Source organism: Mirounga angustirostris, unplaced genomic scaffold (genome assembly GCF_029215605.1).
Source record: "Mirounga angustirostris isolate CCGP_5_RB_7025 unplaced genomic scaffold, mMirAng1.0.hap1 SCAF_2, whole genome shotgun sequence".
NCBI lineage: Eukaryota > Metazoa > Chordata > Mammalia > Carnivora > Phocidae > Mirounga > Mirounga angustirostris.
The window spans coordinates 55,258,771-55,284,686 of NW_026991710.1; the positions used below are offsets into that span (position 1 = coordinate 55,258,771).

At 37.2% G+C, this 25,916-nt stretch overlaps 1 protein-coding gene across 1 annotated transcript in view; it reads right to left on the reverse strand.

Annotated features, from left to right (window-relative positions):
• The window catches only part of LOC123848929 (transmembrane protease serine 11E-like), a 44,914-nt gene extending 21,390 nt beyond the window's left edge, over positions 1 to 23,524 (reverse strand). The window contains exons 1-5 of the mRNA XM_045881788.1: positions 23,518 to 23,524; positions 22,974 to 23,016; positions 12,879 to 13,000; positions 8,518 to 8,639; positions 6,042 to 6,109 (exon numbers count right to left, since the gene is read on the reverse strand). Coding sequence (XP_045737744.1) covers positions 6,042 to 6,109; positions 8,518 to 8,639; positions 12,879 to 13,000; positions 22,974 to 23,016; positions 23,518 to 23,524 — 362 coding nt within the window. The remainder of the gene's footprint in view (positions 1 to 6,041; positions 6,110 to 8,517; positions 8,640 to 12,878; positions 13,001 to 22,973; positions 23,017 to 23,517) is intronic.
• Positions 23,525 to 25,916: the final 2,392 nt, after the last annotated feature.

Sequence of the window (25,916 nt, forward strand, 5' to 3'; positions counted from 1 at the left end):
TGGGAATTCTACCAAACATTCAAAGAAGAAATAATACCTATTCTCCTGAAGCTGTTTCAAAAAATAGAAACAGAAGGAAAACTTCCAAACTCATTCTCTGAGGCCAGCATTATCTTAATCCCCAAACCAGGCAAAGACCCCATCAAAAAGGAGAATTTCAGACTGATACCCCTGATGAATATGGATTCCAAAATCCTCAACAAAATCCTGGCTAATAGGATCCAACAATACATTAAAAGGATCATCCACCACAACCAAGTGGGATTTATCCCCGGATGCAAGGGTGGTTCAACATTCACAAATCAATCAGTGTGATAGAACACATTAATAAGAGGAGGGAGAAGTACTATATTGTCCTCTCAATGGATGCAGAAAAGGCATTTGACAAAATACAACATCCTTTCCTGATTAAAACTCTTCAGAGTATAGGGATAGAGGAAACATTCCTCAAGTTCATAAAATCCATCTATGAGAAACCCACAGCGAATATCATCCTCAATGGGGAAAAGCTGAGAGCCTTTCCCTTAAGATCAGGAACACGTCAAGGATGCCCACTCTCGCCACTATTGTTCAACATAGTACTAGAAGTCCTAGCAACAGCAATCAGACAACAAAAAGAAATAAAACGTATTCAAATGGGCAGAGAAGAAGTCAAACTCTCTCTTTTAGCAGATGACATGACACTTTATGTGGAAAACCCAAAAGACTCCACCCCCAAATTACTAGAACTCATACAGCAATTCAGTAATGTGGCAGGATACAAAATCAATGCACAGAAATCAGTTGTTTTCTTATACACTAACAACGCAACTGTAGAAAGAAATTAGAGAAACAGTTCCATTTACAATAGCACCAAAAACCATAAGATACCTCGGAATAAACCTAACCAAAGAGGTAAAGGATCTATACTCTAGGAACTACAGAACACTCATGAAAGAAATTGAAGAAGACACAAAAAGATGGAAAAATATTCCATGCTCATGGATCGGAAGAATAAACATTGTTAAAATGTCTATGCTACCCAGAGCAATCTATACCTTCAACGCCATCCTGATCAAAATTCCAATGACATTTTTCAAAGTGCTGGAACAAACAGTCCTAAAATTTGTATGGAATCAGAAAAGACCCTGAATCACCAAGGAAATGTTGAAAAAGAAAAACAAAGCTGGGGGCATCACGTTGCCCGATTTCAAGCTTTATTATAAAGCTGTGATCACCAAGACAGCATGGTACTGGCATAAAAACAGACATACAGACCAATGGAACAGAATAGAGAACCCAGATATGGACCCTCAATTCTATGGTCAAATAATCTTTGACAAAACAGGAAAAAACATGCAATGGAAAAAAGACAGTCTCTTCAATAAATGGTGCTGGGAAAATTGGACAGCCACATGCAGAAGAATGAAACTCGACCATTCTCTAACACCATTCACAAAGATAAACTCAAAGTGGATGAAAGACCTCAATGTGAGACAGGAACCCATCAAAATCCTAGAGGAGAACATAGGCAGTAACCTCTTTGACATCGGCCACAGCAACTTCTTTCAAGATACATCTCCAAAAGCTAGTGAAACAAAAGCAAAAATGAACTTTGGGGACTTCATCAAGATAAAAAGCTTCTGCACAGCAAAGGAAACAGTCAACAAAATGAAGAGGCAACCCACAGAATGGGAGAAGATATTTGCAAATGACACTACATTTAAAGGGCTGGTATCCAAGATCTATAAAGAACTTCTCAAACTCAACACCCAAAAAACAAATAATCAAGTCAAAAAGTGGGCAGAAGATATGAAAAGATACTTCTCTGAAGAAGACATACAAATGGCTAACAGACACATGAAAAAATGTTCATCATCATTAGCCATCAGGGAAATTCAAATCAAAACCACATTGAGATACCACCTTACACCAGTTAGAATAGCAAAAATGGACAGGGAAAGAAACAACAAATGTTGGAGAGGTTGTGGAGAAAGGGGAATCCTCCTACACTGTTGGTGGGAATGCCAGTTGGTATAGCCACTTTGGAAAACAGTGTGGAGGTGCCTCAAAAATTTAAAAATAGAGCTACCCTATGACCGAGCAATTGCACTCCTGGGTATTTACCCAAAAGACAAAGACGTAGTGAAAAGAAGGGCCACATGCACCCCAGTGTTCATAGCAGCAATGTCCACAATAGCCAAACTGTGGAAAGAGCCGAGATGCCCTTCAACAGATGAATGGATAAAGAAGATGTGGTCCATATATACAATGGAATATGACTCAGCCATCAGAAAGGATGAATACCCAACTTTTACATCAACATGGATGGGACTGGAGGAGATTATGCTAAGTGAAATAAGTCAAGCAGAGAAAGTCAATTATCATATGGTTTCACTTATTTGTGGAACATAAGGAATAGCATGGAGGACATTAGGAGAAGGAAGGGAAAAATGGGGGGAGGGAATTGGAGGGAAAGATGAACCATGAGAGACTATGGACTTGAGAAACAAACAGGGTTTTAGAGGGGAGGGGGGAGGGGAGATGGGTTAACCTGGTGATGGGTATTAAGGAGGGCACGTACTGCATGGAGCACTGGGTGTTATACGAAAACAATGGATCGTGGATCACCACATCAAAAACTAATGATATACTGTATGGTGACTAACATAACATAATAAAACGAAAGAAAGAAGAAAGAAGAAAGAAAGAAAGAAAGAAAGAAAGAAAGAAAGAAAGAAAGAAAGAAAGAAAGAAGAAAGGAAGGAAGAAAGAAAGAAAGGAAGAAAGAAAGAAAGAAAGAAAGAAAAAAGAAAGAAAGAAAGAAAGAAAGAAAGAAAGAAAGAAAGAAAGAAAGAAAGAAAGAAAGAAAGAAAGAAAGAAAAAGAAAGAAAGAAAGAGAGTCAGAATTTTATAATTGCCAAAAAATAAAAAATAAAATAAAATAAAATAAGATCCAATTTGGGGCACCTGTGTGGCTCAGTCGGTTAAGCATCTGCAGTCGGCTCAGGTCATGATCCCAGAGTCCTGGGATTGAGCCCCGCATGGGGCTTCCTGCTCAGTGGGAAACCTGCTTCTCCCTCTCCCTCTGCCTGGTGCTCTGCCTGCTTGTGCTCTCTCTCTCTCAATAAATAATAAATAAATATTTTTTAAAAGATGTAAAATTTGGGGTGCCTGGGTGGCTCAGTCGTTGGGCGTCTGCCTTCGGCTCAGGTCATGATCTCAGGGTCCTGGGATCGAGCCCCACATCGGGCTCCCTGCTCGGCGGGAAGCCTGTTTCTCCCTCTCCCACTCCCCCTGCTTGTGTTCCCTCTCTCGCTGTGCCTCTCTCTGTCAAATAAATAAATAAAATCTTTAAAAAAAAAATAAAAGATGTAAAATTATTTTAAAAAATCAAAATAAAAGATCCAGTTTATTTTCTTCTATATTTCTATTGTTTACCACATATAAAACTTCCAACTCAGCCTCCCTGCTAGTAAGCTAGTACAATCATGGTCTCCCTTAACATCAAAATATCTAGTTATTAATATAAAAAGGCACTCTATTGTCAACCATTTAATACTATCAAATATAACGTGTGGTCAATATGAAGTCAACTCTGGCTTTGGTTTTTCAGGCTAAATTCCCAGTGACTTAAATCCAGTGATATCTCCTAAGCAACATCATGCTCTCCTAAACAACTTTTAATCCTAAGGATATTAGAAAGCTTGACCAAATCGTCTTGACTTCATGTGATTATATTTTCAAGATAGAGCATTAATCAGCCTTAATGTTGTTAGAATGAATTACTTCTTGGCATCATTCTTGACTTCTCTTTCTCATTCTCGGTCAGCTACTCTATCCCCTTTTCTTCTCATGCAATCAGTTCTCAGAGAATCTTACTCCTCACTATACAATGTACTGACTCCTTATATAAACTGTAAAAGGGAATATAAATTAGAACCTTATTTTTAGAGGTCAGTTTTGTTTATCAGTTATACATTTGATGATCCATTCTCTCTGATACAGCTCTCTCTTCAAATATACTCTTGTGTGTGCAAAGAGATTTATACATATGTTTATCATAATCTTGTTTTTAAATCAGAAAATATATGTAACAATTCAAGTGTCCATCAAAAGGGCATTGGCTAAAACAACCCTGACACATACTTGTAGTGAAATACTATACAAAGAATTGTTGAGAAGATGTGTTATTTGTGGGAGTGGAATTACTGGAGAGGGAGTTTTGTTTTCTATTTTATGGAATAGTATGTTATTTGAATTTTATATAATTTTGTATTACTTTTGTAATCTGAAAAAACAAACAGACTCTAATGAGATTATTGTTATATATCTCACCCCTTTTCACTCACTCAGCAACCCTATAGAACAATTATTTATTCTGTCTTCTTTCTCTTAAACTATTCCTAGGCTGACTGACTAATAGAAACAAAAACAAACAAAACCCTCTCTCTACCCCAGCTATTCAGTTTATCTCTCACCTTCTTATCACAGCAAACCTTCTTCAAAGAATAAATTACATTGCCTCATATTTACTTTCTTGCAGTCTGCTTCCTCCCCTTCCATTCCACTGAGTCTTTTCTCTACACTAAGTAACTGCCTTATTGACATAGCCAATGAATTCCTTCCAGTCATATTATTTGGTCTCTCGGGAGTATTTTTTCAATGCTAAAACTTTTTGTCTTTCATGTGAATGGTGCCTTTCTCATGATTTCTTTTTTCCTTCTCCTTCCCTGTATATTTCCTAGGCTCCTATTTTTTCCCCATATCCTTAAGTATCATTTTATTCAGGCTTTCTTCATCATCATTTTTTTTTCTTTGCATTATCCTTTTTCTGAGAAATTCCACTTACATCCACCTGTTCCAGTACTTTGAGTTGATAATGAACAAAGGCACATCTTCAACTCAGTTCCTTTTTCCTCCCCTGAGTAAGACCCATATTTCAGGCTCATGTGGTCCCCTAGTATCTCAGCTCAACATCTTTAAGACTGACTTCATCTTTTCTACAAACTTGCATTTCTTCCTATTGATTTCAGAAGAAATACTGGTGAGTAGGAAGATTACTAGGATGAAGACATAAACAAATTGGAAAGTGATTTGGAAGGTAAAACTGGTAGAACTTAGTTATTCATAAAATGTGAGGGGCCCAGGAAATGGAGGAGTGTAGAATGATGTCCAAGTTTCCCATTAGTGTGATTGGGTTTTACATAAGTTAGAGAATTTTCTGTGGAATTTCCATGTGGATATGTGCATAGGCAGCTATATAGTTCTAGGAATCAGAAAAACAGTTTAGATTGGAAATAGAAGTTTGGATTTCAATAACATATGAAGTCATGTGGGTGCATGAAGTCCCCTTGAGAGACTGAAAATTTAAGGGTTGGAGAAGTAGATACAGATTCAAGAGAGAATAGTATTTCAGATGCCAGAGAATAAATGTCAGCTAAGTGATAGACTAAGAAGGAACTCTTGGGGTTTTTGTCATTGAAATAATACTGGAAACAGCTCTCATTCTATTTTTGAAAAATAAAAATAATTTGTATTAAGACAATATATTATTTAAGATCTTCACATAGCTCAAAATGTTATGTTCTGAACTTCTATTTATTGATGGTTGATTATTAGATCTGGAATTTTCTTAGGTAAATATTTGGAGCAGAAAGGTGTAGAGAAGAAAAAAGTAAAGAAAATTGATAAAGAGAAAAACCAAGAGGTTAAGACAAACCTCATCTACTACACTATTTTACATACGGGACAATTGGCTATTAAACTAAGGGATATGACTTAGGTCCCTATTTATGCTAATTAGTTTCCAAAAATACGATTCAATAATATAGCCATCAATAATACCTCTGTTTCTTGAAATCAATCACGATGCAAATGCTTTCTTATAGATTTAGAGAATTAGTAAAGCAAACCTGTCACTTAGAACAGTTGTCAAATGAATGTTGGCTTAATTGAACTATATCATCCTCATTAACATTTCAAACAGTATTTATTACTGACCAAGTTCACAAATTTAGTTTTAAATTATATTCAGAAGTCAGCATTTTAGATCTACGTACCTGAACCTGATAATGTGAGACTTGACAAATTCTTCCCTCAATGGAGATTTATGAAAAGCATCTTTCACCTGTTCCAAAAATATTCAAAATATGTCAGCAAGAATAATTTTCTGAAAGTCAATTTAAAGCTCTATGGAAAATTTAAAAACAAAACAAAGCAAAACAGAAAGCATTAACCAACATTTCACAATGCACTCAACTTGAAGAATCTAGAAGAATCTTTTCTGGTATTCTACTCAGTGATTTTAACTGAACTCTGCCTTAGGAGTTATAGTATCTGGGAGCCATAGTAGTGGAGCCAAGAGTGACATCTGCTGTGCTACACTCAGAAAGATACTAAAAAGAATAAACACACTGGTTTTTTTTAAAGGAAGAGTAAATATTCATACCCTGAGATACAGACTTCACTGTAGGTAAACAAAGGAAATGAAATAATTCTGCCAACTGATGGTTGGGTCATAGATATGAGTGTGTGACAGTGTCACATGGTTCTTAAAACTGGTGAAAAGGTTGCCAAATATCCTGGCATAATCTGCACCCAGTTCAGAATTCAAAATGCTCTTAGAAAGGCCCATGTGAACTAGGATATTTAGCCTACCTAATATGTTCTGTTAGGTTTACTTCAATAAGGTAGAAGAATGTATCTTGTGGAGATATTTCTTGCTACTATAATTAAGAATTCTAACCCACTTAAATTTTAAGTTAGGAGTCAAGGTAAACATGTCAAGTATTTCTTGGTTTCAGTGTGTGAATATTGACCAACCACAGTTATGGCAAGCTAGTGATTGGCTTACAGAACAATGAGCCTTTCTATTCTTTCACATCTTTTGTTGACTCCTCTGTCTTTGTGACCAAGGTCGGTTACTTCAATTATGAGATAGATCAGCACAGTACAAGTGAGTCCTCTAATGACCACATTCACTTGGATTTTTTTATTTATGGGCTTATATTTATTTTTTTTAAAGATTTTATTTATTTATTTGACAGAGAGAGAGACACAGCAAGAGAGGGAACACAAGCAGGGGGGGTGGGAGAGGGAGAGGCAGGCTTCATGCTGAGCAGGGAGCCCGATGCGGGGCTCAATCCCAGTACCCTGGGATGATGACCTGAGCTGAAGGCAGACGCTTAAATGACTGAGCCACCCAGGTGTCCCTAAGAGCTTATATTTAATCAAATAATTTCAAAATTTTTATTAATTTTGAAGAGAGTTAAAAAGTCCCATCTATATTTCTTTTTTTTTTAAGATTTTATTTATTTATTTGACAGGGAGAGACAGACAGAGAGAGAACACAACCAGGGTTAAGTTGGAGAAAGAGAAGCAGACTTCCCGCCAAGTAGGGAGCCCAATGCAGGGCTCAATCCCAGGACTCTGGGATCATGACCTGAGCTGAAGGCAGACGCTTAACGACTGAGCCACCCAGGCGCCCTTATATTTCTTCATATGTAAATCATTCTGGATGTTATAAAATTTATTTTAGTGAATGGCATAAAAAACAAGGAAAATTTTTGCATCTTTTCTTGACCCTTTTAGTTCCATTTTCTTTCCTTTATTTTATTTATAGCTTTAGAAAAGAGCTTATTCAGATATTTCCCTGATTCAGTGTTTACAAGTACAAATTCAACCAGAATTTGACCTCCTCCTTACCAAGGTATTAAAACCCTCAGGCTTCTAGTGTATCAGGTAGTTTCTAGGTTGGTAACTGCCATTATGTTCTTACTCAGGATATAAGAAATGGAAGACAATTTTGAAATTATCTAGTCTAATGCCTTAATTTTCACATAAGGAAATTTGTCCAGAATGAAAATTGATAGTAGATGGTTCTAAAACTAGGCATCTCACCTTCTAGGTTAGGGTATTTTCCATCATATCATACCACTAACTACCTCACAGACTATCGGAAAAGTCCAAAGAGAAGTCCAGGCTCTTGCTCTCTTGGCCTATACTGAAAATTTTTCCACTTTTTAAAAACATTTGATTCATCTCTGAGGATGAATGTTGAGGCCTTAAAAATAGAGATGAGTATCCATGTGTCTCCTTTAGGCTTATGTACCCAAAACTAGTCCAAGGTCAGATATTTGTGAATATGAAAATATTATTCAAGTATGTATCTGAATAGTTTTAATCTTGTGGTCTTTTGATCATGGTGTCTTCTATAGGATACAGCAGTCATATTTTGGGTCATCCTCACATTCCCAGAATTTCTGGACTCTGCTGATCAAGATTGTAGCACTAACTATGGAAGAGTGAGCGGGAGGGACATGAAGGAAGGGCTAAAGCTCACTTGCTTCAGCCCTGCAAGGCATACCCTCCCAAGTCATGTATTGTCAGTTTTGTTTTACATCTTTCTGACAGGACTGCTTCCCATTTTTCAAAGATATGCAAGATCAGTTGAATGGTTGTTATGGAAGCTAGGTACCAATAAATGGATATAAAGTGATAGCAAATGTCCTAGAAATGGAGGGGAAAAGTGCTTACCATTGATTCAATTTTCTGGCTCATTTCTGTGAAATTTTTAGAACCCTCTCTTCCAAAGTCACCATACAGTTTGTTACTTGTAAATGACAATGTGCTATAGTAATTGTAGGTCGTCCTTTGATCTGTGAAGAGAGAGGGGAAAAAAAAACCATTATCTTTTTGTCAGATGTATGTAAAGCATCATTGTTTCCATGTTTGGTGGTTGCTAGAAAGACTGAGACCAGAGAGAATGTCCCTACCCCAGGTCATCATCTCTATCATCTTGCCCTGAGCTTCATGGTTATCTCAGAATAAAAGACAACAACATTTATCATCATAAGATTTAGAGTGTGAAAACCATAAGAAATGCTTGGTGTTCCTGTGGGCTAATTAGTTATCTGTTATCCATTCCTGAATTAGCCACGAGAGGCAGCAAGTCACGCCATCTGATCATACAAACAAGAATGGACTTGGAAGTTTCCCAAGAGTAAATGCACTTTTATATTCCAAAAGTAGATTTCTCCCAATTCAGTAAACTACATATCAATTTTGGCCACAAGCACTGTAGTGTAAGAAAAATTTATTTGGGGTAAAGAAGATGAGGGCAGGGATGAAAATGCTTGTGGTTTAGTTAGGGAGCTAGAGCTGCTATCTGGCATAACCTTCCAGGGACACTTATTTTCACCTGGCTCCCTTGTCACTCCATTTATTTTCTCCCACCAACCACAGGGTTTGTCTTGTCCTGCCATGTGTACACTTTCTGCATCCAGTTTAAGCAACCCATGTTTTTGGCCCACTGAAAATTAATACAGCATTCATCTACCCTTCTATATATGAAGCAAGCACGAACCCTAAGAAGATTCATTCATTCAACAAATATTAATGCTGACGACCTTTTCTATGAAAGACTCCGTGTTGAGTGTTAGGAATATTATGGTGATCAAGACAGTTGTGTGTGGTTATTGTAGGATAATGGAGTGTGCTTCACCCAATCTCAATTTCTCTCCTCTTCTTCTCTCTTGCTTCTCATTCTTTCCTTCTTTACTTGAACCCCAGAGGAAAAGGAAACTAACATTGGGCACCTGTGTCCCAAGCATATTCACGTATCTCATTTCATTTACCATAACTCCCATGGGAAGGCAGCACTGTCCACATTTACCAGATAAAGACTACAGTCTCAGAAATGTAAATAAATTGCCCAGCCTCAAGATGACATAGCCAGAAAAGATAGAACTGGATTTCAAGTCAAGATCTGACTCTCAAAGCACAAACTTTCTTTACATACCACTTCTTGAGGTGGGAAAAACCAAACCCACTCACTGAAGCTGTATAAGACGTCTCTCATACATAAGAGTTATGGAAAAAACTACCGGTAAATTTCGGGGCAACTGGGTGGCTCAGGTCATGATCCCAGAGTCCTGGGATCGAGCCCCGAATCAGGCTCCCTCCTCCACAGAAAGCCTGCTTCTCCCTCTCCCACTCCCCCTGCTTGTATTCCCTCTCTCACTGTGTGTCTCTCTGTCAAATAAATAAATAAAATCTTAAAAAAAAAAAAAAACTACTGGTAAATTTCAAAAGAACATCCCGGCTGTCCCGAGGATTTGGTTGGATTGACAAGGCTAAGGAAGAGCCAGTGATGCAAAAAGAGATGGAGGGCAGCCTGAAAGTTTAGGACCTCCTGGGAATTAGCACCAAAGTAAGGGGCTAGGGAGGTTTTGCCTTTCTCCCTCTTTCCTTACCTCCCTTTCACTGAATGGCCTTGACTTGAATGGTCAGAGTGACCTGAAATGAAGGCAGATCCCTGGAAATATACATAATCTCAAGTAAGGTTTTTAATTTATTGAAATATTAGACATTGGGTCTAAAATGGGCCTAAGATCTGCATTTCTAACAAACTCCCATATGTGATACTGCAGGCGGTGGGACCTAACCCCTCGTTGAAAAGTTAGTGTCTAGAGAGGAGAACTGACTCTTCTACGTATTAGTCCTATTCTTTTTTAAATTATTAGATTGAGGGTGCTTCGGTGGCTCAGTCGGTTAAGCATCTGCTTTCTGCTCAGGTCATGATCCCAGGGTCCTGGAATCGAGCCCCTCATCGGGCTCCCTGCTTAGTAGGGAGTCTACTTCTGACTCTGCCCCTCCCTTCTGCCCATGCTCTCTCTCTGGCTCTCTCTCTCTCAAACAGTTAAAATCTTTAAACAATTATTAAATTAATAATTTTGAAACTGGCATTTGTAGAAGCCAAAAATGGTCAAATACCAATAATTTCATATGCTTCAACAAAGTGAACAACTTGTCTGTAGTCAATATTTTACTTTGCTCAGTAGACTCAAACAGGTCACTAAGTGTCAAAACATATTTCCCAGTTGCCAGAATTATATGGCAGGTGTACTTGTTGGAAAATATTATTGGGGAATATTAACAGAAAAGTAAGAAAAATAAGGATGAACATTAGTTTGCTGATAATTTTCTAAAAAGTTTGGGAATCTGTAACCTACAAGGATGTTGCTTATAATAAAGTCACCTTCTGTCATTCAATTCACAGAGGGACAGAAATGAGCCCCAAAGGCCCCTGAACACCAGCTGCACACACAATGCTATGCCGTCCTGGGCTTTATGCCAAAGATGTTTTTTCAAGGTGAGTTACCTCCATCTTAATCTTTCTGTTTCTGTAACTAGTTTAGTTTGGTTATTTAAGTATGTCAACTCCTAAAAGCTCATGTGCTACATCCACTCTGTTCTTTGTTTCTATATCCAAACAGAGGGCAGGTCACACATGTAAGACAGTAACCCATATCACAGCAATCACTGTTTATTCAGGTGTGTTGTGTGGGCAGTGGAAGTTGGGTGTTCCATATTACTACACTGATCATTCAAACAATAGGACCCAGGAGCAGGTTACTGGAAAAATCTTGCCAGGTTTTCATTGTATGCGTGGGAGCAAGATGGCCTGGGAAGAGGCAAAGGGAGAAGAAGTAAGAAACATTTTCTCTCACTGAGGTAATGAGACCTCTAGCTGTAGTAGGAATTCTTTATGATGTCAGACAAACCAAAGTATGCCCCCATGAAAATATCGTAGGTATGATTCACTAATCTTTATCATTCAGTATCCAATAAATATTAATTATTTAGTATGTGCCAAAATCCTGCTAAGTTCTGGGAATACAAAATTAACAAAACAAAGTGCTAGGCATCTGTGGAGAAGAATAATGATGCTTACAATATAATGAACTCAATATATTCATAACAGAACTGTAGAATTATAAAGTTATTTTAGCCATTCTTTTTTTTCTTTTTAATTAAAAACATGCTCCAGACAAATAACCAAAATGTAGATACTCCAAAACTTAAAGACTTGTGTGTGGGTAAACTCTACCAAAAAAAGTCTTTACTTTATATATTTTTTTTTCTCTATAAACTACCCAGAAATGATCTACCTTGCTTTAGAAATTGAAATGGAATTTGAGATTGGAATTGAGATTATGTCTGTCAGTGGTGGAAGACCACCAATTTACAGATCACCATGTCTCTTTACAGGAAAGCAACTTGTGCGAATTCCCACTTAAATTAGAATCAAGTAATTAGCTTCTTTGGTTACAGTGTCTTGAACATCAAAGCATTAGCTAGTCACTAAGGGAGATATTAAGCCAATAGGTCATAGTGGAGTCGACTAATTATAACTTGAGGCAGAGTAGAGGGAAACTTCAGAAGGGTTGTTATACCCTGGAGGAACAGTCCTAAAGTACCCTGGGGATCTTTCTAATAACAGAGCAGACTCATGGTTCATCTAACTGCGAGATACCTGATTACCACAGAGTGAACCTCTTTATAATTAATCTTCTCTGCATATCCTATCCTCTTTAATCACATGTAATACATCCCAAGATGAGATTTAAAATAACAGAAATAGGCACTTATTAAACAATATATAACTATGAGCATTTTCCAGGTTACTAGTACAGAATAGAGCCAACTTCTCTATGATCCTTGATCATGTAATTAATTTTTGGGCTCTCAGGATGTCAATAAGTTGGAATAATTTTAAATCAAGGTGATTGCTCTATGTCCTCAAACAACATGTTCGACTTTAGCTCTCCTATGATCTTTCCCTATTTAATATTTGATTATCACTTATTAATGAATATAAAAACTAGCATGCTATTCCCAGCAGGAAGCATTGCTACATCAAAGATAAAAGAAAGACTCCTCCTTGGCTTGTGAGGATTAAGTGAGAGAGACAAGGCAGGTAAAGATTTCTTTGTACCAGCTATGCAAATGAGTTGCAGTCATGAATGAATAAGCCTGAGGCAAATCCAAACCAGAGTGCACATGAGAAAATATGTGGGGCTAAGTCACATGATGCCAGGGCAGCCCATACTTACTGTATCTCACATAATGAACAGTAAGTCCAATGCACACTGCCAGGACAATCAGGGAGATAAAGGTGATGAGGCCAATAACCCAGGGCTGCAAACAAGCTCTCTTCCTGTTCACCACAGCTAGCCTGAGAAAGAAAGCAAATAAATGGGTTATATCACAGGGTGCACCACACCCACCCCTTAGGTAAAGCAGATATTTGTGAGGAATTCAGGACCCTCAGGTGGTAGAGTACTGTTTTGGTTTAGAACACATGCTGGCTCTGGTTGCCTGACCTTAGGCAAGTCATTGGACATCTCTCAGCCTGTTTCCTCATCCATAAAGTGAAGATGATAAGGATAGTACCTATCTCATAGGATTGTCATAAGGATTAAATGAATTGCTATATATATAAAGTGCCTACAACAGTGCCTGGCATGTAGAAGGTACTTAGGAAGTGTTAGCTATGATTTACTGAGCTGGCTATGTCCAAAATACTGACTTAGGCACAGTCAGAGCTATGACAATGTTTAAAGCCTGGTTTGACCACTCTAAAATCTTAAATGCCTATGAATTATGTTACAGCTTGATCCATACTGTTCCAGAGAGAATTTCTATTTCTACTCAATTTTTCTGATTTATTTCCAAACAAATTTTGAGGATACACATAAGAGATAACCAAAATTCCCTTCTAGAGAACCTGAGTGCTTGCACTCTAAACTTCCCTAACGCTACAGGAAATCCCTTCTGCATGAGTCTCTCAACCTCTCCCATTTATTCTGCCTTCAAAAACATGTTACTGAAAAATGTTGGTCAGTCGGGTTTTTGTTTAATTAGTACAGTTGCTGTTTCCTTGTGTTATAATAGTTGTTAAGCAAACTCAACAGCTAGAGAAAATAAAATAGTAAGTCAGAGTTGGCTAAGGAGTTTGAATATGAAGCTGTTATTTTAAATTTCTCGAGGTATTTATCATGCTGGTAGAATCGCTGGCAAGTGTGCTGATCTCCAGAGCGCTGCCTGGAATGTGAGGACTCCAAGTGTGGCACGATGCCGGAGGAGGACAGGGAGTTCAATCACAATAAGGAGGATTCTGAATCCAGCTCCTCCCTTAGCAACTTGGACAAATCATTTAAACTCTGGGCTAAGTTCTTCATCTGTCAATAAGGGGCAGGATAGCCATTCGGTCTAAAGCACGTTGTTGATTGTGGGATCCTGAATGAGATCATGAATGCGAAAACTTCTTGCAAAATGCAAAGCTATTTTTGCAACAAATAATTTGTGCTTACAGGAATCAAGGGGACTCTGTTTCCAGTTATGTAGGACCAAGATGTGATATCATCTTGGGACCTATCACATCATAGCCGGGCTCTGCCTCGGTGTTTTGTTCTGTTAGAACATTGTCACAGAAGTCAATACTGTCATCGTTGCTACATGACTCTGCCCGTCCTGAAGGCACTGAGATATAGTGAAAGGCTCTAGAGACTCTACTCGGTCTTCTCCCTTGTTCCTGTGATTTTCCTATGGGACTATAGCCAAGGACACTTCATCTTCCTCTCCCCAATCTCTTCAGTGTCCCTTAGTGATATACCAAACACCTGATCCTACAATGGCAATTACTGCAAGATAAAAAGATTGTTCCATGAGGAGGTTGTTAATTTTTTATGTGCAAATGTGCCTAAGAAACCTAAAAATTGATCCCCGTTCCTTCATCTCTGACTGTGTGCTATTCACCTGTTGCAGAAGAAAGGAGATGTGTATAGCAGACATAAGCAAAACTTTGGGGGAAATACGGGGAGGGAAGGGCTTTCAGCGAATGTCAAAACATGCCAGATGAAGAATAGGAATTTGTAATTGTAGCAGATGTGCTATAATTATCAAAAATATATGATCACTATGTAGAGTTGTGAAATATGGCAGAAGTTCTAATTGTTCTGTAACTCCTAATCAAGACAGAAAAGTAAAACAATGCAGGCATTAAACTGATGGGGTAAATCTAGAAGTATTAACATGGAAATAGTCAATGATATATTTTAGGGAAAAATGTTGCAGAAAAATATGCACTTTATGTCACAGCTTTTTTAAAAATAACTTTTAAAGATTTTATTTATTTATTTGAGAAAGAAGGAGTGAGCACGAGTGACGGTAGGGGCAGCGGGAGAAGCAGACTCCCCACTGAGCAGGGAGCCCAACACGGGGCTCGATCTCAGAACCCTGAGACCATGACCTGAGCTGAAGGCTGATGCTTAACTGACTGAGCTACCCAGGTGCCCCCATCAAAAACACTTTGAATAAATAATTAGGAGAGTCTGATTCTGAGTCCTGCCACCAACTTATTTATTGTATAATCTTGTACCAGTAGATTCAATTCTCTCTTTTTTTCTCCATGTCAAAACCAGAGATAATAATTTCAGACCGCACCTAACATGATGAGCTATGTAGAGATAAAAAGAGTAAAGTTTTTTTGTTACTTTGAGTTCACAAGCAGAAAATCATCAGCAAGGACTATTATTATTATCATCATTATTTTAATTATTAATAATAATGGTAATGACCACATTACTGAGATGTTTGTCATTTGAAACATTATTTCTTCCCTTTCTAGTCTGTATGGCATTGCTTTGCAAACTGATTCACCCTGCTTCTTAATTACTTTTTTGTTGCTCTCTCAGCAAGAAATTAAATACTGAATTACTCCAAATTACGTGTGGTAGAAGTGTGCTCAAAAAATAGGTAAAATGGAGGAATAAATCCGTTTTACATATCAATAGACAATTATGTAATTAACCCCTCCTGTACATAAATCCTTGTCATTATTGTAGCCTTTTGAACCTTATCTGAACCTTTTCAGGTAAAATCACCTTCAGACAGACTAGATAAATTCTAATAGCTTCAGTGCTGTCAAATTTCTTTCTTTCTATGATTTTTCCTTTCAATTTGAGGAGATGTCTGATTAGATGATGAATATAGCAGGTGAATATAGCAGTTAAAATATGGGTACATTTTTATAAGCCTAAAATTGCCAGAAGTAATATGTCCAGACAAGTAATATGTCCAGAGTTGTATTATCATTATCACTTCTTAATGTGTCATTTTAAGAACAGTACTAAAAAGGAAAAGCAGCATCAGCAACAAAAAGGCAAGGGCAAGAAAAAGGTACTAATGCAAATAAACCTCATGGCAAGCACTGGAGAGTAAGTCAGGGCTCACAGTACTTCAGAGGAAAGTTTATCCGAACAAACCCCCACAGAACACCACCATCGTAGACTGATTAACAGTGGATCTCAAACTCTGCTCATTCTCTGTAATGGTAAGCAGCAATGATATTCTTAATCTACATGTTTCACCAGCTCAGTCCAGCTGAGACGTTTTAAATAACTATGTGCACAATATTTATAAGGCTGGTGGTTCCAAAGCATTATTATCAACTACTTAAACCAGAGGTCAGCAAACTCTTCTGTAAAGTTCCAGATAGAAACTATTTTAGGCTTTCTGGGTCACATATTCTCTGTTACAACTACCTAGCTGGGCCCTTGTAGCCATAAAGCAGCCATAGAAAATACACAAATGCTCACGGCTGTGTTCCAATAAAACTTTATTTCTGTGCACTGAAATTTGAATTTCATATAATTTTCACATGAATAGTTTTCTTCTTTTGATTTGTTTCCAACCACAAAAGTATAAAATCATTCTTAGCTGAAGCACTGTACAAGAACAGGTGGTGGGCCATAGTTTACTGATGGTTGACTTAAGCAATAGCCTACAAGTCAATGCTAATTGTGTTGGGAACTATAATAATCTTTTCACTTTCTAGTCTCATCCGCATGGCAAATTTAATGTGGTCTGTCTCCAATCCCATTGCCACTGACTTTATTCTGGAATTCTCACTAAAATGCGTCCTGTAGCTTAGTAACAGGTTTCTCTTCTGTCCTCCCAATCTCTGAATTATTCTCCATTCCAGTAAGCTGTCTTTCTAGAAGTGATGTAGCCAATGGCTGAGACTAGTAGAAACCCAAGTTGGCCTTAGTTAGTCTGGCATTCTTCTTTTCCCCATGAACTTTCAGGCTCTTTGCCTTTGATATGCTTGCCTCCTATGTGGAGTAACAGAGTTTATGCTTTGCTTGCATCTTAAAGGCTCATCTGTATTTAAGAGCCTGTTCAAAAAGTCCTCTCCACTTCAGTTAGTTCTACCCTGAGCATCATGTTGAAGTACATATTTTGAGCTCCTTAAGGATAGGGACTGGGCCTTATCTCTATATTCTCCGACCACATGCTCAAGATAGGTTCACAGAAGGAATTGAATTGAAGTTGACTAAACCAGATAAAACTGACCATTTGTCAATACTACAGTATGGGTTTCTGTCTCTCTCAAAGCACTTCTGGTTTGCCTTAGTCTTAGAAAAGAACTTGGCATATTACATACAAAGAAAAATAGGTCAGACATTGTGGAGAATAATTACTATTTAAGTAAAACCTGATTTCCATAAAACACTTTACATAATGATCAAGATTTGTGGTTAATATTTCTACATCACCTGTGTTTAAAATACATGATTTTCCATCTGTGATTTGATCTATCCACTGTAAAGTCTTATTATAGTATAGAAAGCGACAAATGCAAATGAGGGGACATTAACTTCAGGAAGCACATTATTTGGGGCTATTACATGTCTATATGTTACAATATCAAAGCAAAAGCATAAAGAAAGATACCACAATGAAGTAACAACCTAATATCTTATGACATTGCTAAGCCCCTAAATCAGCGCTTAGGATTTCAAGTATCATTTAATAAGTATCTGTTCAACTTTTATTATGTTTTTGGCACAGGCTTATTTCTTTAGCTTATTGAGTTGTGCCTGCTTGTCCTATCCACACAAATACTTCCGGTGCTTTCTTCTCTGTGGAAGACTTATACCAGCAGGCATTGGAGAGATCTTTAATCTTTCTTATACCTTGTCGAGTAAGACTATAAAAATATACAAGGTGGAACTAAAGTTTGTATATGTGTTCATGGATCATATATTTTCACTGCTTTTTTTTTAAAAAAAGAAATATAAACTACTTCTAAAATTGCAAAGAACTTATTTCTGTCTTGTTAACTGTTGCACAAACGTATCTCTAAAGTATCTAATAATAACAGCCAGGCCCTTGGACTGAATTATGTGTGCATTCTCAAGAATGATAACTATGAATAGTTCTCATAGAGAAGTTACAATTACAACAAGGTGGGAGTCTAATTACCAGAAAAGTGTTTCCATTTTCTCTTTACAGCACTAAGATAAATGGTAAGAAGTTCATTGTTTTTATTATAAATGTTTTAGTTTATATTCCACCTTGTTCTAGATTAGCTTAAGGTAACTTATAAGGATATATATATAGATAGATGTAGATATGTAGAGTAATATACATATATAAATATATATGAATAATACTAAGACTACGTTAATTCCCATCTAGACATTTCCTTAAGTCAGGCCACAAAATTTGTAGCTTTCCAGCAGCCAACTCAAAAACAAAAATAAAAAACAAAGCAAACAAGCAAACCCTGTTCAGATACCTTTTTCATGGCAACCATAGGATAAACACTGAGCAATTATTCAGTAACAATACAATTCTTTTCCTCATAAAAAATTACTATGTAATGTAATGACTTGTATTCTCCACAATATTCCTAGCATTGAAACAAGAATTAGTTTTATAATACTCTTAGTGTTTCCTTCAATATTGGCAAATGTTATAAATTACTATTTAATAAAAGCAGTTTGATGGTGTGGGGGAAGGGAGCAGTATGAATCATTCATACCAAGCTCTTTGATAATTTTTAAAAATGTCTGACAACACTTCCTTAACTGTTATTGAAATGGCTCTATAGTGGGATTCTCACATAATAAAGGATCTAAAGATTACTGAAATTGTAGGCATAAAAACATATTATTATTTAGTACAGTAGTAAGTACTGTACTTAATGCAGTAGTAAGTTTTTAATAAACATTGAGAATAAGCATTGTGACAGAAAACCCTACCACTCATTAACTGTTAACTTAAGCAAAACCATAGCTTAACCATTCCTATATTTAACCAACCATAACACTCGTGATAATATCTTTCCTCCCACCTAGTTTAAAAGGAAGCTGTGAAGATCACATATGCGATCATCAGACTTTGTTAAATACATGTATTATATTACTGGCAAGTATTAGTGGCAACTCAGCAGTGAGGAATGTCTCTGATCTCCACTGTCTGATGACCAAGGTATTTATTAAGTTCCCAGCCAGATTTTGCGCAGCACAGGAAACTACAAACCGAGATTCAGGTTGACACTTTGCCTGACCTCTAGAAATGTGTAATCACAGACAGATGTGGTGCAACAAAATTTAAAGATAGTATAAGTAATTAGGTATGGGTTTATAGGCTTACAAATAGAGCTATTTTCATCTTTAATCTACTAATATATTTGCTTTCTTTTCCTCAAACTCTTTCTACTTCAAGATAATAAATTGCCATGATCTGAGTAAAGAACTTTAAAAGCAACAGTTTCCCACAGAAATGTTGGCAAGGGATGCCATTGCAGCTAGTCATAGGGAATTGTACACACTTAAAAATGTGTAAGAAAAGTAAGAATTAACAGGGAGTATGTAAGTACATCGTGGCAGGTGTTATTAGAAGAAAAGTAGTTGAGAGACCTAAGCTTAGAGACACTTTCGAGGCTGCTAATACATAGCATAGACTTTCAGAAACTTTTTGTAATGTTAGATATCTTCCTACCAAATCTCTCTCATGCTTTTGTTTAGATACCTCCTATGAGAGTTGACATGATAGAGTAGAAATAGCTCTGAACAGTAAGACCAGTGACCTGCATCTTAGTCCTAAAGTTTTGGCTTAAGGATTAAGTCCTTTCATCTACGTCTGAAGTTTCTGAGATGGGAAATCTGAAAGCATATTCAACATCACATAAGTTCCAGCATCCCTTAACCCCAAACTTGTGTGATGTTGAGTGTGCTCTCATTTTCTTCATCTGTTAAAAAACAATGAGGACTTTAACTGATCTAGATGCTCTTTAATTTCCACCAAAGTTAGTGTTCCATGCCTCACATTACTTAAAAATGTTTAATACATTAAAATTAAAATTCAGCATTTACGAAACAATTAGCTTTAACATAATTTTTCAAATGTGTCATTTTTCTGGTTGCTACATATCAGATAACTGGAACAAAGTAAGAAACAACAAGTGATTTTAAATAATCCAAGTTTCAGATGAGGAAGTCATAAACTTTATTACTTGCCTCTTAAGCCAGTTTTAAAATCCCTAGACCCATGAAATTTCATTTTATGTAAAACAACGATGGCCCTTAAAATTGGAATGTGTCAGTTGAAGGACACCCTAAGACACTACGGTGTTCCCTAGATTGCTGTTTTCCTGGCAAACACTGTAAGCCATGCACAAAGAATCCCTCCAATAGTCTAGAAATTCCTTTCTATAATAAAACCCTATCTGGATTAATTTATCAATGAAGGGCAGTTGGAAAATGCATGGATTCTGTTAATGTTTAAATTACTCTTCCAGAAGTTAGATTTCTTTTTTTTTTTTTAAAGATTTTATTTATTTATTTGAGAGAGAGAATGAGAGACAGAGAGCATGAGAGGGAGGAGGGTCAGAGGGAGAAGCAGACTCCCTGCCGAGCAGGGAGCCCGATGCGGGACTCGATCCTGGGACTCCAGGATCATGACCTGAGCCGAAGGCAGTCACTTAACCAACTGAGCCACCCAGGCGCCCAGAAGTTAGATTTCTTGATTAATGAATTTCCTGCCCCAGTTGCTGAACTTTTTTTTTTTTTTAAGATTTTATTTATTTTTTGACAGAGAGAGAGACAGCGATAGAGGGAACACAAGCAGGGGGAGTGGGAGAGGGAGAAGCAGACTTCCCACAGAGCAGGGAGCCAGACATGGGGCTCGATCCCAGGACCCTGGGATCATGACCTGAGCCGAAGGCAGACGCTTAACGACTGAGCCACCCAGGCGCCCCGCTGACCTTTAATATATGGAAGTATTGAGTCTTACTTTTGAATGGAACACCGAATTAATACCATAAAATCATAAGAAAGGTATCATTTTATCCAAAAGAATAAAATTTTTTCAGTTACCAATGCCCATGGCCTTAATTCACATCTATATGCTGATGGCTACCTGATCCATAACTGCAGCTCAGTTCACTTGGCTAATCTTCAGACCCATATGTCGACTGCCTATTGTTCATCACAATAGGATATACCTCTCATCATTCAAACTTAACATGTCTGTAGTAGATAGTTGTAGGTGTCTACCCCAAATATTTTTTTCCTTAATAAATCAATCTCCAATATTTGGTTGAGCACATGGCCATCTTGGAAAATAGAATAGTGTCCCTTGTCCATAGGAGTCACCATGTGAATCAGTTCCCACTAATGTAGTCTCTATTCCAGGGGTTAGAATCCTGATGGATTTCATAGCTGGAATGCATATGTGGTAGTTGGAGTTCAATCATTTTAGACGATGACTTGGAGGACATATATTCATTGCTGGTGGGACAGCACAATAGCAGAAGCCTAGATTTACTTCTTGAGTCTTCCTACAGGCCTATCTGTCTGCCTCCAGACTTGTTTATATTAATTCCATTTTTTATAAGCCTCTGTTATCCTAACTTTCTTGATCCTCATATATACCTAAATCTGATGCTATTACAATATGCAAAACAGATTAGTTGCAATCAAGGTAAATTGCCACTTTTTTGTAATTATCTTTGGGAAAAAATAATCTTTGGGAAACTAATTTTTTATAGTTTCTGTATATGGAAAAGATGATAAAATATTTTTACTTAATATTCTCTAGCAGCTAGTTATAAGATACTCTTGACTATTCTCTATGACTTTAAGCAAATGATTTCCATTTCTTAACTTAGTGGATCAAGGTCTGGGCTTTGACATCAAACTGTTTGGATTTAGTTCTGGCTCTGCCTCTCATTCACTAGGTAGCTCTGAAATTACTCTCTCTGATTCTACATTTCCCCACCTATAAATGGGGCTAATGATAGGACCTAAGTATAGGGTTCTTCTGAGGGTTAAGTGAAATAACACCCATAAAGCAATTGGCATCGGGCCAGGCACACAATGTTCAACAAATATTGCCTGTTGTCACTGTTTCCTCCTTCATAATGAGAAATTAATTTGTGCTCAAAGTGGGTTGAAAAATCTCTCAAATTGCCTCCTGTGTGCCTAAGGGGATAAGGAGAAGATGGAACCAAGCTTAGTGCCACTTCACCCATAGCAACTCTTCTCCATGTGTCAAGGGATTATATTAGGCCTTATGTGCAAAACAGAATTCAACTGAGAAAGATGTTATGTTCCAACTCCAGCTCTACTGATCACTTACTCAGAGATTTAGAAATCTCTGTCTTCCTAATCTTTGATTTCCCTACCTGTAAATTCATGATAATGTTAAAATTATCTACCTTACAGTGTTGTTGGTAAGTACCAAATAAGAAAATAAATGGTGGAATCATCTCTACAGGATATATACTTGTTTTTTCCTCCTATATGTACCCTCCCTGGATTTTGCTAAATGCAACCTGACATGTCAGCTTTTAAAATGAACAATTAATTTTTAAAAGGTCATATATTTCTATATATATTCAAATGTAATAGTGATAATAATAACAATAGTATTTCCTAAGTCATGCAGACACCTGTGTTAATTTAACTCTTCTCCTTGACCATATTGGATTAGGTTTACCAGTGAACAGGAAGAACAGATCCTATCTAGTGTTGACTGACTCACCCATTCCTGTAACCTCATGCAAATTACCTAATCTTTGAAGGTTGTATCCCCTACTTTATAAAGACAGATAGCAGTCCTTCCTGTCTACCAGCCTTGGAGGTCTATTGCGAAGACTATCCATTGAATAATAGCATTGTTCCTTGTAAATATAACTTTTATATCTTTTGACACAATGAGATAGTTAAATCATCCTAGCAGTAGAATCACCAAAGTGGATACAGGAGACATGAGGATGGTACACCACTGTAGTTAAGAGCATAGGTTTGGAGTCAAATGGACCTAGATTAATTCCCAGTTTTGCCATGTATTACCTCTGAGCAAATAATGTTATCAACTGAACCTCAATTTCCTCATCTATAAAATGGGTATAATAATATAACCATAGGTTGTTTTAAAAATCAAACACTCACGATGTTTTAGAACAGTGGTTGGCACATAGAACATGTAAAACAAATGATGGCAATTATTATTTTGTTCTACACTGACTCACAGTTTGACTTTAAACAAAGTGCTAAATTCTTCTATATCTGCTTTTGCAGCTTTGAAAAAGAGATATCATCTGACATCTTCAGATGAAAGATTTCAGGGTAGAATTGTCATGATATATGGTACTTTGGATTCCCCTAAGCTTAGTTCTATTATCTCAGAATTACTATTCTAAAAATCTCAAATTGCCCAACCATGCAGACCATGTATGTAAGTAGAAGTTTTGGCTTGCAGATTCTGGCATGACTTGGTGTCCCTACACCCATTTTATTTTCTCAACCTCTTAAAACTTTCCTATTCTCTAATCCACTCATTTCAAACATATTAAATTATGCTTGAAACTGTGAGAACATTCTTCCTAATTCTCACCCGCCATCTTCGATGAAAATATGTCTGAAGGAGTGTGTTTTGAGAAGTTCTTTGTGCAGTTCCTGTAAAACCTAATGCTGACCAAGCCATGAAAGGCAGCCAGAGTACCCATTTCACCACCTTCCATCTTAGAAGACCTGCTCCACGGCTGCCCAACTCACCTCATTCTCAAGTACTAAAGCCACCAGGCATACTTATGAATCTCAATGCTGATATTGAAGCACATGATGTTGCCTCTTTTCTAGAATGTTTCTATTTATTCCCTCCTTGTATTGAAGCAATGACGTATTTTTGGAGGAAAGCAGACAACAATGAAAAAATACCAATAAGGTCCATCGAGACAGTTACAGTTACTACAGACTGATGAATCCTTCCATGATATGCTGCACTAAGTGAACTCAATTTTCACGCAATAGCAAATGATGTAATCTTTTTTAGAAAACAGTGATGATGCAAATGAGGTGCTATACTCTCAGTCACTGATCACCTTTGAGATAGTGTAGAGAAGTTAGGTCACATTTTCACCTTGTTAAAATATAAAGACAGTTTTAAGACAATTAAAAAAAGGGCAGTCCAGGGCGCCTGGGTGACTCAGTCATTAAACGTCTGCCTTCGGCTCAGGTCATGATCTCAGAGTCCTGGGATCGAGTCCCGCATCGGGCTCCCTGCTCCGCAGGAAACCTGCTTCTCCTTCTCCCACTCCCCCTGCTTGTGTTCCTGCTCTCGCTGTGTCTCTCTCTGTCAAATAAATAAATAAAATCTTAAAAAAAAAAAGGGCAGTCCATGTATTCTTTAAAATGTTTCTAAAAACCTATCAATGAAAGTAAAATTATACCACCACCCTTCCTCCTTCAGCATGTACGTACATTATTTCACATCAATCTGTATATGATCTGTTTCTTTGCCGAGACACTGTATAGCCATCCATGCCTACACATACATACGCAATTTCTCCAGGTCTGTATCTGTGCGTGTGTGTGTGTCTTCCTTTTCTCTGTCAGAATGTAAACTTTCCAAAGACTCTTCCTTTAGCTTCCCACCCATGATAGACAATGTGTTCCAGTAGCAAGACCATAGACATTAGAGCCAGAAAGGCCAAGATCAGATTCTAGATTCAACACTTACTAACGCTGGACAGCCTGAGCTGCGCTGATTTCATCTTTTAAAGGAGCGATCGCAATAAGTGTTTCTCAAGGTATTTCCAAAATTAAATGAGATAGCATTTTACAAAATGTACAATACATAATAGGTGCTCAACAAGTAGTTTTCTTCCACACAGAATTTAATATACAATGAGAACTCACTAAAAGTTGTTACATGGACCAGGACAGATCGTAGCTGATGAAGTGAGGCCTTGTCAAAACTCAGAGCAGGATCCCATAGCAGCTCTGGTCCTAAAGCTCAATATGATGACCCTTCAGTATCACTACTGACTGACTTCAAGTGGGGGTGGATAGGGGGGATATGCTTGATTGGCTTTATGTTAAGATTTCCCTGTAAACAGAATTTTAATCTAAATCAAGACCCTCCGTGTTAGACATAAACTCCCCAAATCATGTTTTATCCTCCCTTTTGTTTCCCATACCTCCTGAAATTATCGTCTCTTCCTTAATCATCACACATTGCATAAATGAATGCTCTTCTCCCTTGGAGGGAAAGGTGACTAGGGAGAGATCACCACCCATTAAGATATAATTATACCAATTTAAATAAAACAAAGGGCTTCTCTTTTAAAAGCTGACCTATTTTATTTCTGCTTTAATTCCTTTCTGTCTTACATGTTCCTTTCTTTTTTATGGCTTTACAGTGTATCAGTTCTTCCCAAACTTTAGTGTGACTAAGAATTACCTGTGTAACTCTTAAAAATATGATTCCCATGCCTCAAACAAAAATTCATGAGAATTTCTGGGATGAGAACTCAACTTTTCTATTTTTAATAAGCACCCAGTGAATCTAATGGAGGGGGTCCATGGGTCACACACAGACTGAGATGTAGCTCTGACCCTACTGAGTAAAAATTAAAGTTTTCAAAATTTGAATTTTACTCATTTGATCTTTGTGTATCTAAATTTGTGTAGATATTGTCTACAAATTCAGTCTGCTTATCCTTAATTCTTATCAGTGGTTGCTGGTGACTACAGTTAGCATATATACCCATCACCAATAAATATTTATTTAATAAATATATTCTTCTCTTCCCAAATCTCTTCCCTATAAACTTATTCCTGATAAAGTTTTCTTTAACCTTCTGCTCTGTGTGTGTGTTTTTATAAAATCCATGTGTTACTCTCTTCATGCTGAAAGAATAGTAAAAAATAAGAGTTTGGGGGGAATGGTAGCATATGAAGAATAATATTTACCTGGTCCAAATTTCTTCTTGCCTTTAAATTCTAAAATGA